This window comes from Lepisma saccharinum, chromosome 17 (assembly GCF_977018435.1).
Source record: "Lepisma saccharinum chromosome 17, izLepSacc3.1, whole genome shotgun sequence".
Classification (NCBI taxonomy): Eukaryota; Metazoa; Arthropoda; class Insecta; order Zygentoma; family Lepismatidae; genus Lepisma; species Lepisma saccharinum.
In genome coordinates, this window is record NC_139245.1 from 24,359,558 (window position 1) to 24,376,438 (window position 16,881).

General features: G+C 37.8%; 1 protein-coding gene across 2 annotated transcripts in view; it reads left to right on the plus strand.

Annotated features, from left to right (window-relative positions):
• Nucleotides 1-16,881, plus strand: part of Rab3GAP1 (RAB3 GTPase activating protein subunit 1) — a 50,856-nt gene that overhangs the window by 20,897 nt on the left and 13,078 nt on the right. For both annotated transcript variants that reach the window (XM_083139167.1, XM_083139168.1), the window contains 4 exons: nucleotides 4,790-4,962; nucleotides 5,907-5,961; nucleotides 6,353-6,428; nucleotides 7,349-7,554. In XM_083139167.1, coding sequence (XP_082995293.1) covers nucleotides 4,790-4,962; nucleotides 5,907-5,961; nucleotides 6,353-6,428; nucleotides 7,349-7,554 — 510 coding nt within the window. The remainder of the gene's footprint in view (nucleotides 1-4,789; nucleotides 4,963-5,906; nucleotides 5,962-6,352; nucleotides 6,429-7,348; nucleotides 7,555-16,881) is intronic.

Sequence of the window (16,881 nt, forward strand, 5' to 3'; positions counted from 1 at the left end):
GTCAATTTATACAATTTTTAGACCGTTCATGTCTGTCTTAAAGTATAAATATTAAGACTGAGCTGATTTCAATGTCAATGAGTTGTTATTGTCCAATACTTCCCTGCATTTAGATCTTCTATGAGTTCTACAAAAATGTGCACAACATTCATATCAGCAATTGTACTGATAAATCAATGTGTCTAAATCCATCAATGCTGGTAGAATACCATTTAATCTGTTCCATATGTAGTATTCTTATCTCTATTGATATTTTAAAACCAAATTTATGTGGATCCATATGTAGGGACACATACTAAATAAAGTATCAAGATTTCAGCACAAAAAAGTAAAATACCTGAACCCAATATGGCCTATGTAAGGTTTGTGAATGTTTCTAATGGCGTAGAAAGTCATAAAGGTAAAATTAATCGCAAGATTCAAAACAGGGAACATTTCTGGACATTTACTGAAAATTGGAGCCAGTTCCAAGTAATAACATGGGTGCAGGGAAGATTTTATTAAAAAGTCATGTTTAGGCCAGATTGGGTAGTCATATATTTTGTTCTTTCTTTCACATAAAAGAAAAGCAACAGAAATTGTAAAGAAAGTGCCACAATGTAGTTTTTATAGGTAGATAAGTATATTGATACACTAACATTTTATTTACATAATGAGATGAGATGTTCACAAAGAAATAACATTGTATACAAAACAATAAACAAGCGAGTGACACATCACAGTTTGTTTCCAGAAGACCATGGATTACACATCACAATCTGGGTAAATGTAAGGTCGTTTATCATCCTTAGTGAGTTCCACACACTCTACGGGGTGGGAAATAACCTTTTGCTAGGGGTCCACAGTAAAAAGTAACAACAATTAAGAAATTATGGTAATACCAAATGTTTACTACGACAATTGTGGTTACAAAAACAAAATTAAAAGTTAGTATGTCCGCCGTTTGCTTCTCTCACAGCACGAAGACGATCAGGGTAGGAGCTCAGAAGATTCGCAAACAGTCCGTATTCCATTCCATGTCACGGAGGGCTTGTTCCAGATGTGCAAGGAATTTTGGCCGGGAATAGCGGTCCGATCCGCGTTCCACTATCATCAAGGACTCAACTGCGTTCTTCAGAATAGCCAAAAAGTGCTCCACTGCATTCAGAACTGCTGAAGAACTCAATGCCACTTCGCGAAGAAGGTCTTGGTTTTAGCATTTGCCTTGAAGTCAGGTGCTTTGTCGTGAACTAACTTTTAATTTTGTTTTTGTAACCACAATTGTCGTAGTAAACATTTGGTATTACCATAATATCTTAATTGTTGTTACTTTTTCCTGCAGACCCCTAGCAAAAGGTTATTTCCCACCCTGTACATGAACGTAAGAGTAACAAATGTCTCATTTGTGCATGTGGTTCACAATATATTACTATGTAGGCCATATTGAGTCAAATTTACATAGTGTTCTTTTTCCTTCATTATAAACAGTGTTTTAGATTAAAGTCCAAAGTACATTGTTGTAAAGTACAAAGTATGAGCTATCATAACAAGTACTAGAGATATAAACACGTAGTACTTGGAAGATGTAGTAAGTAATAACTTTCATATTATTAGAGTACGTAGAACACAATCGCAAGATGAAGCTATTTTGCTTCATTGTCGTCAAGTTAATGTACTATAGGTACAGCCAACAGGTTCAATCACGCCATTCGGACAGTCTAAATGACATACTAATGTCATCTGTTAAATTAACCATGCAACTAATTGGAAACGGCAAATAGGCCATATTGGGTTCAGGTAGCCTCAGTAAATTTTGAGATCAAAAGCAGTAAATAAATGTTTTTTTTTTTTTTTTGTTAAAATGTTGAATAAAGTCTTAAATTTTCTTTTAAAAACTATACTTAATACTATCCTAGATACTTATTCACAATAAGAGGTTGGCTACTAGTGGTCCCAGGTTCGAATCCCAGCCTGGGCATGGGTGTTCTTTGTGAGTGTTCCTTCATCAGTTTCATCACATCATCACTTATCCTTATCTTTGCCACTAGCCAAAAAGTGACGGAAAAGCGAAGTAAAATAACCAAATCAATCAATATACAGGGTGGCTCAATAAGTCACTTAACACCCCCAGTACAAGGCCACTGCGGCATGGAACGTGAAAATGGCAATACCCAATCGTTATCAGGCCAAGGGGGAACCACATTGACGTCACCCGCATAGTCGGCAGCCATCTTGATGTCCGCCATCTTGAATTCAACTTCAGAAATTTAAATGAGAAGGGGGTCGTGCGACATATCAAAATGGGCTAGAATTTCACCAGGAAAACAACTGTGACATTTGTTTTCACCTAACTTTAATTGTTGCAGAGTTAACAATACCACAAAGTTATAACACATGTTCAATATGACGTCCCTCTTGAGCAACACACACACGTGTAATCGTCTCTCCCATGACCTTACCACATTCTGAAGAACCTCAGGAGTTATTGCAGTACAGGCATCCACAATGCATGTGCGCAAGTGGGCCAGATCCCTGATTTTCGTAGCATACACCATGGCTTTCAGGTGTCCCCAGAGGTAAAAGTCCAATGGTTTCAGGTCAGGTGAGCGTGCAGGCCATTCCACAGTCCCTCGGCGACCAATCCAGTGGTGAGGGAATTGTTGATCCAGGTACTGACGGACTATCATCCCATAGTGCGGTGGAGCACCATCTTGCTGGAACCATTCAGGATAGCTCCCATCCTCGGACAGTAAGGATGGTAAGATCTGCTCCCGTAGCAGAAGCAAGTAGCCCTTTGCATTTAAGTTGCCCTCAATGAAAAATGGACCAACAAGTCGGGAACCCCAAGTACCACACCACACCATTAGCTTCCCGCCTCCTGTCACCTTGCTGGGATCTGTCCAATGTGGATTTTCGGGTGACCAGTACCGCAGATTTTGCTTATTCACCTCTCCCGACACATAAAAATTAGCCTCATCACTGAACAGAATCTTGCTACCGACGGCAGGGTCACGTTGCAGTTGTGCTATAGCCCACTCACAAAACTGCAAACGCCTGTCTGGATCGTCCTCACTAAGGTGCTGCTGCAGCTGTATCTTATACGGATGCTCGTGGTGGTCACGTACAATCCTTTGAATTGAACCCCTGCTAACACCGCTTTCCACCGCCAGTCTCAGTGTGCTACGGGTTGGGGACTTTGCAAATGATGCCAACACCGCTACAACGGTACCCTCATCCTTGGCTGTTTTCGGACGTCCATGTCGCGGCTTGTCATCCACAGATCCAGTATCTTGGAACTTTGCCAGCAACTGGCTGACGGCCACATGTGACACTAGTTGTCTTGCAGGATTGCGGTTATTGAAGTCTGCTGCAATGTCACGCGTACTTCTCTCCCCTGACATCAATATGATGGCAATCCGTTCCTCACGTGTTAGTGGCATTTTCGTTCAGATCAGTGAAAAAGGAAATATGCTACTCTTGACACGATCAATTCACATCATCACTCTTTTAAACTTTTATGTAAAGACAAAACACAATCGTAATTCCCATGCCAACCAATATTACAAGATATGTACATACCGGTAAGTCAATATCCGGACATTTTCAGTGATTGGTCTAACAATAAATACCACATAATCACATACTAACGATTATTTGAACAATAAACATTTAAGCAAAAAGGAAAGGACGTGTCACTCTCCCATGCGGAAATCGCCCTTAAATTTAAAGTTAGGTGAAAACAAATGTCACAGTTGTTTTCCTGGTGAAATTCTAGCCCATTTTGATATGTCGCACGACCCCCTTCCCATTTAAATTTCTGAAGTTGAATTCAAGATGGCGGGCATCAAGATGGCTGCCGACCATGCGGGTGACGTCAGTGTGGTTCCCCCTTGGCCAGGCAACGATTGGTCATCGCCATTTTCACGTTCCATGCCGCAGTGGTCTTGTACTGGGGGTGTTAAGTGACTTATTGAGCCATAACTTTGTGGTATTGTTAACTCTGTAACAATTAAAGTTAGGTGAAAACAAATGTCACAGTTGTTTTCCTGGTGAAATTCTAGCCCATTTTGATATGTCGCACGACCCCCTTCCCATTTAAATTTCTGAAGTTGAATTCAAGATGGCTGCCGACCATGCGGGTGACGTCAATGTGGTTCCCCCTTGGCCTGATAACGATTGGTCATCGCCATTTTCACGTTCCATGCTGCAGTGGCATTGTACTGGGGGGTGTTAAGTGACTTATTGAGCTACCCTGTACAATAAAAATTTGTAATAGAACTTTTATTTAGTTACTGCAGTATTATTAATTTTATTTTTTTGTACCGAAGTTCTATTTTCTATCTTAAATTTTGCATCAAAATTGATCATTGATTTTGTATAACTCATGTGGTAATTCATACTGTAGGAAGTGTTCTGTTGGTATATAAACACAAAATTATGTGTGTGAGAGTTTATTTTGCACTTAATTTTTCACAGAATTTCTTGACAGAATATTGTAGAAAAATGTACCTGACAGTTTTTGAAAACATCAAAAATTAACGTTAATCTCACATTTTATGTTAACGTCAAAAACAAAATATGAATCTATGTCCTATTGAAATGAAATACTTAGAATAAGGGAATTTTTATAGTGTTAAATATTGTATACAAATTTAAATTATTACAGCTTAGTAGCATTGGTTTCAGCAGGATTTGGTATCGGTTCAAAATGTCTTCAATTCAACACTTGTTAAAATATTTTCAATTTCATTAAATTTTATCTCGATCAACGTTTTATCTTGATTCACTTCTTGTATATTTGTTCTGGCAGGATCACATCAGTGGTGTGAAATCAGCTCCAGTTGATGGTTTAGTGTGGAGACTGGCTGTTGTGATATCCCACGTGGTTCATTCATTGGGGGGTGTGAAGGCAGCAGCCCACTTGTTCTATGAAGTGGCCCAGGAGCTACGCTATCGATGGGAGAGGAATATCAGCATACCTGGGTATGTGGTCTCTTTGCTTACTGTCTATGTTACAGATTATAACCGACTGAATGAACTGAATCATTTAATATATTAAATGTTGCAGTTGATCCATGTGGATGTCTAGTATGGGAAAGTCTAGTTGAGGGTGGACCTACGGTTTCAAGTGGGACCAGAACCAATGGAATGTTCTCCTCACGAGGAATCAAACCTGCAGACTCTTGATTACAAGGTAGTGGTAACATTGATTCCTTGTAATCAAAAGGTGCCAGGTTTGATACCCAGTGGAGGCACATAGTGGTTCATCTCCCACTTTAAACTGTAGGTCCTGTGCATAAAGTGGACTTAAAAAACAAGATTACATAATTCGTAACTGTGGTATCAGGATGCTTCCAGTGTAATTCTAATGGATAGAATTTGAGTTCATCTGCTTTCCAACCTATACGTGTCTTTTCCAAGGCAAATTATATTGTAGTTGGTAATGTTAGGATGAGGTACTTTTCTTGTCTAGTTGAAAATCATTTAGTGAAGTATTTATACAAGAGCACGCCATGCAGTGGCTCATTCTAACAACAGATTCAGTAATGACACCAGAAAGGGTCGGGGAGAGAGATTTCTGGGATGGGTCATTGACATAGTCTGTTCCAGTCCAGGAGTCTGTGGAGCAATGGTCTGCATAATAGTAGAGAAGGGGAGAAAGCGAGTGGGCTGAGCAAAACGGTGTATGCTGCTGCAAACAGCAGCTACAGTTCTGTTTCCCTCTTGAGTCGCTGCCTGCACAGAGAATTTGTTTCCCTTCTCTTGCTTTGCAACTTCTGGGACGGAGTGTAATATACCCTTAAATACTCTACAGAATGTATATTTTGGCTAAAATATCATTTTTCTATTTCTATTTGTTTTCTGGAAGTGATTGGGCATGGTATCAAGTAAATTGATATTGAATTCACATGCTGATTTCTTTACAGATTGCCAACAGGTTTTCCAGATCACAGAACTTGCCTCCTTCACCAAAAGTTTCAGGTACAGCTTTCTTTTTCAGTAACAATGATAGTAAATTCGGTTACTAATACACACACACATATACACGTAGATTTGCACAGATAATCACATAAATGCTCTCAGATTGATCTTACACTGATCTTTTCTGAAATTAAATGCAAAGGATATGAGGCCAACTGGTGCAAGTTAATTATGCTCAAAGAATACTCAGAAATTTTTCCATCATTCATGTCATATGCTGGATGCATAACATGTTGTGACTGAAATAGTGGAGCTCAAGTGGTTTTCTTTCAATTACAATCATAAAATGTGAATTAAACATGTTTTATTAGATTAGCTTGTTTTGCAAGAAAATAAAACACTTGCGAGCTTTAACTTTTGTTCAATGCACCCGTAAACTGTTTATTTGCAGATGCTTAACTACTGTATGGATAGGCGGAAGATGAGAGAGCAGGCAGCCAGAGCTGGTTCAACAAATGAAGATTCAGGTGAGGCTCACTAATGAAACAATAGTGGATGTTACAGTAGAAAAGTACGAAGTTAATGATTGGGTTTACCCAGAACTGTATACAAGATGTCCAAAAAGTCCAGCCCCGTAGACCAAATCATAGTATTTGTTTAATATGTACCCCGTCAAGTTTCACATAGGTTTGTAGGTGGAATCACAGGTTATTTGGCACAGAAGGAACAGATATTGCAAAGTCGAATTGATTCGTTCTGGCGAGCATGGGGTCCATTCAATATGTCCTCAATGACTAATCCACTCCACTCCGGAAATGTAGCATCTAATAAGTCTTGGACAGCCTTCGTAATTTTACCACTTGATCTATGGTGTGGAGACTTTCCGAACACCCTGCATATGTGTATATCATATAGTGCAGCAAAAATATATAGCTGATTCTCGAATACCACACTCTCAATATTTATATTCTTCTCTCTAGCTGATTGAATATAGTTTAAGAATTCATTTGTTGATTGCTTCGAAATTATTAAATGAATTAATCGTGTGTAAGTACTGTATAAATTGTAATTTTCCCCTTTTCAAAAATGCTTTACTGAACAATTTAGGTTAGTGGTTGAGATAACATGACTTGTATTCAGGAATCATAGTTCAAATCCATAGTTGGCCACATTTATTGAGGTTTTTCTTAGTTTTGCTGAGTTGGTCTAAGAGAATGCTTTAATATATGCCATGGATGCTGCTACCACTCCGTGTCTCTCTTCATCTATCATCCTCTCACCTTCTTGTTGCATTTAAATCAACCAATCAACTGCAAATGTACTGTAGGATGATTTAAAAGTTTGTGTTCTTTCATGTAGTTCAAGTGTATTGTGCAATGAACATGTTATATGCATAATTAATGCTTTTAGTTACGTTGCAATTAATATTGTCTGTCGCGCATTATAGAGTCTGAAGAAGAAATGTCTACTGATGACGACGATGATTTCGTTGATTGTCTTGAGGAACCAGAAGCAGAAGATGAGCTGCATCGAACAGGCAGCAGACGCCGTCTGAAGCACTCTCTCTGGAACAGGCCAGTTGGGCGACTCCAGAAGTTTGGCAATCTTCGTCTTCTGGAGACTAACGAACCACTCTACATCCCTGTCATGCAGGTAACAAAGACCATTCAGAAAATTATATCAATGCATTAAAAAAGATGTGAGTTCATAATTCATGATATGTGCAACTTACTCACTTTATATATATATATATATATATATATATATATTAATTTGTATTTTCAATAAATTAAAAATACAAAACTTCGTTACTTACGTGAAATGAGTATCTACTTTGTGCAACGACGTTTCGGAAACAACTGTTTCCTTTTTCAGGTTCTTTTCTCGGCTATCTGAAATGTGCCATAGCCTCGTCAAATCGTGTCGTTTGTCAGGATAAAGGAAACTGTACAAATTTGGTAAAGGTAAAATTTTTAAAACACTTGTAGAACCGTTGTTACCTGCATGTTCTCTATCATTTGTTAATACTATCACTATAAAACCTTCGCACTAAAAGTCCTATGTACAACTAAAATATTAAATATATATATTGAAATACATATGACATACGACAAGGAAGAAACTGGCAGGCCTCATGGGAACAGTGTAACAAGAGGGCATCCCTTCTTTTTTAATGTTTTAGTTGTACATAGGACTTTTAGTGCGAAGGTTTTATAGTGATAGTGTGATAGAGAACATGGGGGTAACAACGGTTCTAGAAGTGTTTTCCAAATTTTACCTTTACCAAATTTGTACAGTTTCCTTTTTTTGTACGAATGACACTATTTGATGTGGGCTATGGCATATTTCGGATAGCCGAGAAAAGAACCTGAAGAAGGAAACAGTTGTTTCTGAAACGTCGTTGCACAAAATACATACTCTTTCACGTAAGTAACAAAGTTTTGTATTCTTAATTTATTGAAAATACAAATTAATATAAAAGATGTGAGTTTCTAGAGTATAGTTTCCTCTAGATATGTTATGAGCAGGGAACGAATTTATGTGTAAATACATATCTTCATACAATGTCATTGTGTTTTATCTTCGTGGTATGTAAGCTCCAAAAAATGCTGTTTATATTATCCATATTTTTACATATTGGCTTTTAGCACATATTTTATATGTTTTTATTTTCACATGTAATGTCTATATTTTCAAACATTTTCCGGCATATATTCAATTTTCATGCTAATACTACATTGAGTCATTCCATGCCAAATCAACACTAGATATGTGCAATTTCCAACCTGACCATCTCCGATTTTCATGAAATTTGGGGAGTTGAAACTATGAATGGAACTTAGTAACTATGAAAATTTTTAGTTTCGTGCATCTTGCAATTGTTAAATTATTCAAGGTCAAAATTAGCATAAATTGCCCTTTTTGAGCCTGCTTAGCTATACTAAATCTGCTGTAACTCCGCACCTTTTTTACCTAGGAATCTCAAATAAAGCTTATTGTCCAGGGAATTGAACAAGCTTTCCAGTGATATATAACAAGCCTACCTTTGGATAAAAATATAATTTTGTCACATGACCTTGACCTTTGACCTTGAATATTTCAAAACATGTCATCACCAAAAATCGTGAAGAAAATATATTTGGTCCCTCATACCATACTCTAAAACATTTCAAAAAATCATTCTGGGACTGCAATGGGATCAGAAGATACAAAATAATATGTGTAACTATGTGACTGATAAAAGCCCCATTATATGAACTATGACGAGTCAAATGTCCCTTAACGCCCCCTACAAAATGTAGAGGAGTTATCCTGGGTATAATTGGTCATGAAAGAAATAGGTTAGGCACAGGGTGATCCCTAGCCGTGTGTGTTAAGCGAAGGTCTGGCATATTGTTGACCGCCATATTGAATTCAAAGGAAAGGGGGTGATGTGATATATCAAATCAGGCTAGAATTTCACCATAAATGAAGTGACGAAGGTTTATCCAACATATATTTAACCAGCAAAATGTTATTACTGCATGCTTGAAACCATTTTCTCCTTTTCGAGGTGTTAAAACAAAGCATTGGAATCAGCGGCGTATACTCTGGGTCATCTAGATAATCGCAGATGACCCGGCTGTATTTCTTTTCTTTTTTTAAAAAATATATATTCACATTTCCTCGCAATATTCTTCCAAACCAATTTCGATGCATACATTTCTTTGCTTCCAGCACGCGAATGCTTCCAACCGTTTGCCACTGACAATGACCGGGAACCTTTCTCCAGCCGGTGGAATGACTTCAGGGAATCTCACCCTGATGTCATTCCTCCCTCTTCCCTTACAACCCTTGGCAAGGAGGGAGGAGAGAGGAAAGAGGGGGGGGGGGAAACTGCTTCTCAGGCGCGGTGATTCCGTGCCCAGGGTAACCTCCTTCTTGTGAGAGTCCACCGGTCGCACTCTCAACCTTCAGAGCCTTTTCCGTTCCCTCCGCTGAACTAGGGAAAATATATCTGGTAGAGTGCGAAGAACAGTAAAATTGAATAACATGGGCAAACCAATTCTACGCTAATTTTCACTTTACATTTGCTTCTGTCTTGCTGATTTCTGTTACTTGAACAGAAATTTATCAAAAGGAAAAAGCTTAAATATTGAAGATGAAGCAAACTAAATTAAAATTCAAAGCTTAAGCAATTAAAGCACCTATATGCTGACTCTCCCTATCCTTGTATTTACAAAAATAGTGATTGTTTCTCCTGTCTAATCTTCAAAAGCGGCGAGAATACTTTTTTCACGGAACTGAATATTTTTAAAGGGAAAGATATCAAAAATACATTTTTTATATATATATATATATATATATATATATAAGTTGCTATATTCCGCCTCTTTAGATTAATAGTGATGAAGATGAACGAATTAAATATAAAATGAAAAACACATCAGGCACTTAGCCAGCTGGAGGACTCGGGGTGCTGAAACCCCCCTCCCCGAAATCCTACAAATATCTAATTTAAAAAGCGTATAGTGGTAATTAATTTTACTTCATTAGCAGGATTAAACACCTTGCATAATACGTTGTAATAATCTGAGATTCATCTTCAGGACTTCTAACCCCACTGTTTCAAATTTATGTGGTGGTTGCTAATAAGGGATGATCCCCATCCCGAAATAAAATTCTGGCTCTGGCCTGCAATGATTCGAACTTTTGAAACCTGTCATTTCGAGCTCGGAAAGGGATTTTTTTTATCATTCATAGGGAATTTCATTCTGAGCCAGGAACACAACAACAGAAGTTTGGCGCGTGAAACTGAATGCTTGTAGTCGTTGGCTTTGTGCTGTGCTTCGTATTTATTATTTATTTAGGTGTTAGTGTTTGTCGTGATAGTGCTGTGTTAAAGGGTAATGGATGTGATACAAGATTTGCTGGTGAAACCTTTTGGAACAAGATCTTTTCAGGAGAAGTTGCAAATTGTTAATACAGGTAGGCCATTGTCATCGCTTGAACTTATTTCTACACACAAAGACAAAAATCGGGAATATGTGAGGCATTTTTGCAAGCAAATTATGACAAATCGCAATGGTTGACAGGAAGTATAAGTGTTAATAAGCTTTGCTTTTTTGTTGGCCGTGCTTACTTTTCGGGGCTGAAAAGAATGTTTGGACGTGTGCTGGATACTGTAATCAAAACAATCTTTGCAACGCTTGTGCCAAACATGAAAAATCAAAAAGTCACATAACTTCCTTTGTTAAGCTGCAATCTTTCGCACAAACACGTATTGACATGCAACTGGACAAACAGCGTGCTTTGGATATGGTACGGCACAAGTAATCAGGTCCTGGAGTAAGTTGAATTTTGCACGTAAATTAATATTGTTTTTTTTTTTTATTTCACTAGTGCACGTCTTTCATTTTATATTTCACAGGTTGTGGGCCTCCCCCATGGCGCAGTGGTAGCGTCATTGCCTTGTAATCAAGGGGCCCCGGGTTCGATTCCCGGTGGAGGCACAAGTGGTTCGGATCCCACTTTAAACTGTAGGTCCAGTCCAGATTAGCCTTACTGTGCATAAAGTGGACTTAAAACACCAACCCAATATTTCACAGGTTGTTTTTTTATAGCTTTATAATACTGTCTTGTTTTATTATTTGAAATTCTACACGTATATTAAACTGTGCAATAACGAGAATTAATTGATTGTGGTCGTAGCAATAAGACAAACATTCCGACACAATATTCCTAAATACAATATGGGTCCTGACATAAATTGCATGGAAACTTTTGGAGTTTGAGGATCAAGGGTCGGAGATTACCCACTCGTTAGAACCAGCATACACCACTGATTGGAATGCTCCTAATGTGTTAGGAACTCATCGAGACCACGCTGACATCTTGGGAGAGAAAGAAGTATACTCACCATTGAATATGATTTTAATCAGCTACATTCACCAAATAGTTGAATAGTGAAGAATATTGGGAAAAATATCTGAAACAATTACGTGACACTTCCTTTGGAATGAAAAATTCTTCAGTCACGAGACTAATTTTTTATGTTCACGGTGAAGTTAATAAAAATAATATGCAATACCTGTGATTTGCCCTGCCGAATGGTTGTTGCTGGTAAGCTAATAATGTGGTATAGTGTATGGAGAACTGAAATTGTTGGTCCATATTCAACAACGGAACCTTAAATGGTGAGGGCTTCTTGGATTTGTTAAGTGAACAGGTTTTTCATCCTTGCTTACGGGATATGGCAATTTTCCAGAGTTTTGAACCAGGACAGAATGTGACCACACTATGTGGACATTGTGGCAATTTCTTCATGGTAAAGTTCTAGGTAGATTGATGGGCAGACAGGGATCTATTAAAAGGCCTGCACATTCCCCAGATATAACATCTTAGGAGGACTTTTACCTTCAGAAACATTTGAAGAGCATGGTGCATGCACTAAAAGTCCGTGATATTGACCATCTGAGAGAAGGCATGGTTGCTGCTTGCGATGTTGTTGCACCTGCTACATTGCCAAATGTTCTATGTGAGTGTGAGAGACGTCAACGAGTGTGCTCACAGGAACATTGGCAACATTATAATGTGCATATATATTAAGTGAAAGATATGCGTATACCTTTTTGCTGGTTAAATATATGTTGGATAAACCTTCGTCACTTCATTTATGGTGAAATTCTAGCCGGGTTTGATATATCACATCACCCCCTTTCCTTTGAATTCAATATGTCGGTCAACAATATGCCAGACCTTCGCTTAACACACACGGCTAGGGATCGCCCTGTGCCTAACCTATTTCTTTCATGACCAGTTATACCCAGGATAACTCCTCTACATTTTGTAGGGGGTGTTAAGGGACATTTGACTCGTCATAGTTCATATAATGGGGCTTTTATCAGTCACATAGTTACACATATTATTTTGTATCTTCTGATCCCATTACAGTCCCAGAATGATGTTTTGATATGTTTTGGAGTATGGTATGAGGGACCAAATATATTTTTTTCACGATTTTTGGTGATGACATGTTTTGAGATATTCAAGGTCAAAGGTCAAGGTCACGTGACAAAATTATATTTTTATCCAAAGGTAGGCTTGTTATTTATCACTGGAAAGCTTGTTCAATTCCCTGTACAATAAGCTTCATTTGAGCTTCCTAGAGTGAGAATCATAGAACTTCAGACCTTCTGTAAACAAAAGCACGTGTACCCTAACAGTGTTGCAAACTTATGAAAAAAAATAATCCACATAGCCTACAAGGTGTAAAAACATTCCATTTGTCAACAGATGCGGAATAAGCAGTGTATCACTGATGACCTGTTGAAAATTATTGAATGTATGTGAAAAAAAAGTTAAAAATGTACATCTTGCCTGGTGGCCGACTTTCAGACTCATCACCGAAGTTCCGGCTCGGGTGTTATTTGTGAGTGTCCCTTCATCAATTTCATCTGACGATCACGCATTCTCATCGTCGGGATTAGCCAAAAGTGGAAGAAAAGCAACGCTAAATTTAAAAAATCAAATACAAAATTTACATCTTATCCCCCAGGAGTAAGACGGTTCCGTACCAAAGGATTAATTTTCTCTCATATTTTACTAAAAAAAACCTTGCTAGAAGAATGTGACACATTGAGATAAATTAAGTTTTGAAACCGGGGTCTCTTCATTAAATTTATTTCATGTTTGAAAGTGTTATGATTTATTATTATATATAATGAAAGTAAGCTAATACATATGATTTGATTGACTAAATTAATAATTATTAATTAGATAAAAATAATGGAAAAACTCATTTGGTTTGATTGATTTGCTTTATTTTACTTCCCCTCTTGTGCCACTTATGGCTAATTTGCGATGGGGATGAATGATGATGATATGATGAAATCGATAAATGGACATTCACAAACATCCATGCCCAGGCCACGATTCGAACCCGGCACCCCTGGCGTCATAGCGCGATGTGCTAACCACTCCGTCACGGGGGCGGCTAACTAATCTGGAATTCAAATATCACCTATCCCTCATCGTCTCGTAACTAATGACAAATGTGCGTGTCGATCTACACCTCAATGTCACACATTCCAGTATCTTCCAGAGTGTACTTCAACATCTCTAAAGTTACTTCATCCAAAAACACACTCGTATGTCCTTATCATCCCGTTCAAAAATGCTGGATTATGCAGCAAAGACACCAAGGGAAACTTAGAGAAGCATAAAAGTGGGGAAAGAAGACTGTAGAATACAGAAATATTTTGAGGCAGTCACATTTTATTGTACGCTACATATAAAACAAAATTCATATTTAGGGGTGAATTTTTAAATATTGTCACATTTTTCTTCTCCTTTGTTGAGAGGTGTTCATTTTAAATCAACCTCCCTCACCCTACGGCCTGCCCTCCTTCACCCGCAAAAGTATTCCGGAGTGTGAGGATGTCACCATGCGGATGGTAAACACCTCTGGATTATAGATCGACTCCTGGTCCCACCCCACCGGAGGATCGTCACTGACAATGTGAAATCACACTATCATATGCCGACATTCGACATACCACTTCCGTTTCTGTACTTGACTTAGAAGTACGGAGGTTGGCAACAGCCTAATAACGGATTTCTTCTACATCATGTAGTCCGTTCTATGAAAGTAAGCTAATGGAAGAAGAATGTGTAAATTACATTGCATTATACATTTTAAAATATATTTTCATTAAAGGTTTCTGTCTATAATAATAATACGTGGTTATTGTATAAATTACAATCGATCACGTGAACAGTAAGAAAATAGCGCCAGTTTCGAACATGGCGACTTCCATGCGTGCAGGAAGGTCTCCCGTGTTTTCAGAGTAGTCTTTCGGAAATACAGCCGTTTGAAAAGTGGCAACAAGCAGGTTGTTCTTAACGTTTATGTGACGTTGTGTCGGTGCTATCCTGAGTGAGCAGTGAAGTTGGTGTCCAAGTGTAATTGTGTGTCTGCGTCTTTGTGTTTTCGTTGTGGTGAAAGAAAGGAAAACGACCGGTCAAGTTGTGAGTCCCGCGGGTAAAAACACGTTGTTGCTCGTATAAACAAGTACACCGATTTTGAGATAAGAAAAATACAACGCGAGGTACTTTCGTATTCTTTCAATAAAAGAGCCTTCCTGTCCACTGTGAAGAAGATGTTGATAGTGATGATTGATGACGATCTCCCCAATTTTAGCAGTCGACGTTAAATAGCCTCTTGAGTTCCTTTTTGGCAAGCAAATTTGACAGACCGTACTGTGACAGGATGATGTCTAGCGCCGAAAATGCATCAAGTTCAAAAAGGAACTGCTGAATCAAGGTAAGAAAATACATTTCTTGCATGAGACGTGCGTAAATAATGTGCTTATTATTGTCTTCTTGTTTTCTAGTGCACAAGAAACCGAGTGAAAGATAAACAATCTCTTTTTATTCCCCGGCTTATCTTTGTTTAGTTTCTGCTAAAACTGGCGGTATATTTGTTGCACAAAGGAGAAAACAATACTCTACATGTCAACAATGTTGGGCAATAATTTGGTGGAAGAGGAAGCATTAAAACCAAAAGGCTTGAATTTACTGAATCAAATCTCTCACTCTCTTCTACGTATAACTTTGGCACTGTCATACTGAGAGGGGGGGGGGGGGAGGAGGATCTGTTAACCCAGTGTCAGATAAATGGCACTTTTGGCGTAGAAAAATATGTTCATTCTTGAACAAGAACACGTATTTAATCACTTCTAGAAAATTTATTATACTTCAATGTGTAGATTATCAGTTAAAATGAGAATAAGTTTTTCCATGTTACGTAAAATTAAAGGTTGCGAGTGAGCAGCATATGATGGCCGTGTCATTCACGAACAGCTGGTGCGGAGTGATACATTACTCGAAGTGAGACGGTTGTTTACAGAAGGTCGGAAGGTTCGTGATTCTTACTATAGGTAAAAAAGGTGCGGAATTACAGCTGATTTAGTATAGCTAAGCAGGCTCAAAAAGGGCAATTTATGCTAACTTTGACCTTGAATAATTTAACAATTGCAAGATGCACGAAACTAAAAATTTTCATAGTTACTAAGTTCCATTCATAGTTTCAACTCCCCAAATTTCATGAAAATCGGAGATGGCCAGGTTGTGGGCTGTGTTGATTTCATATGGAATGACTCGTTACCTTTCTTGTGTTAAATACCAAAGGTTTACAATTCATATATATTTTGTACGGTTTATTTCAAATCTTGACAGTAGACAATGCATTTGTCATTGAAACATTCTTGTGAACAACTGAACCCTTCCCAGATGACCTATAGTGAAAAGGGGATAACTTGGTAGAACATCATGCACCTACCACGGAACACCAAGTAGAAGCTCAAACTTGCGCTGTGAAATCCATTTTATATTTTAAATATACCCATTGCTTCATGTGATATTGAAAGCAGTTTCAGTCAATATAAATCTGTCTTCAGGGACAATAGGAGATTCACGATTCAGCACTTAAAAGGAAGTTTGGTAATCCATTTTTTGTGTTTGGATTTTGCATTACAGTTAATGTCATGTAGGTCTAGGTGTGCAGTTTGTTTAATGAAAATTGCCATTTTTGACAATTGGAAGTCCATATTTTAATTCCATATTTTGATTAAAATAACTAAATATATATTTACATACCTTACACTTTTTCAATACATATAAATCCGTTTCCTGGATTTTAGTTTTCCACATTACTGTTTAATATCTTAAAGTAAGTTTTACCACAGATAAGATAAAGTAGATATAATTTATCAGTTCCAGTAACCAATAATGGTAAATATTTAGTGTAGATTCATTGATATCTGACCTTTTTTAACCCATGTATGCAATTTCAGTTCAAAAATTCATTATCAAAAGGAAGTGTTTATATGAAAATTATTCTTTAAATATATAAGCAGTGACATGAGCTGCAACCAAGAAGTGAAAATGAGAATCGCAATAGCAAAAGAAGCTTTCAATAGAAGAAAAAATGTTTTTTGT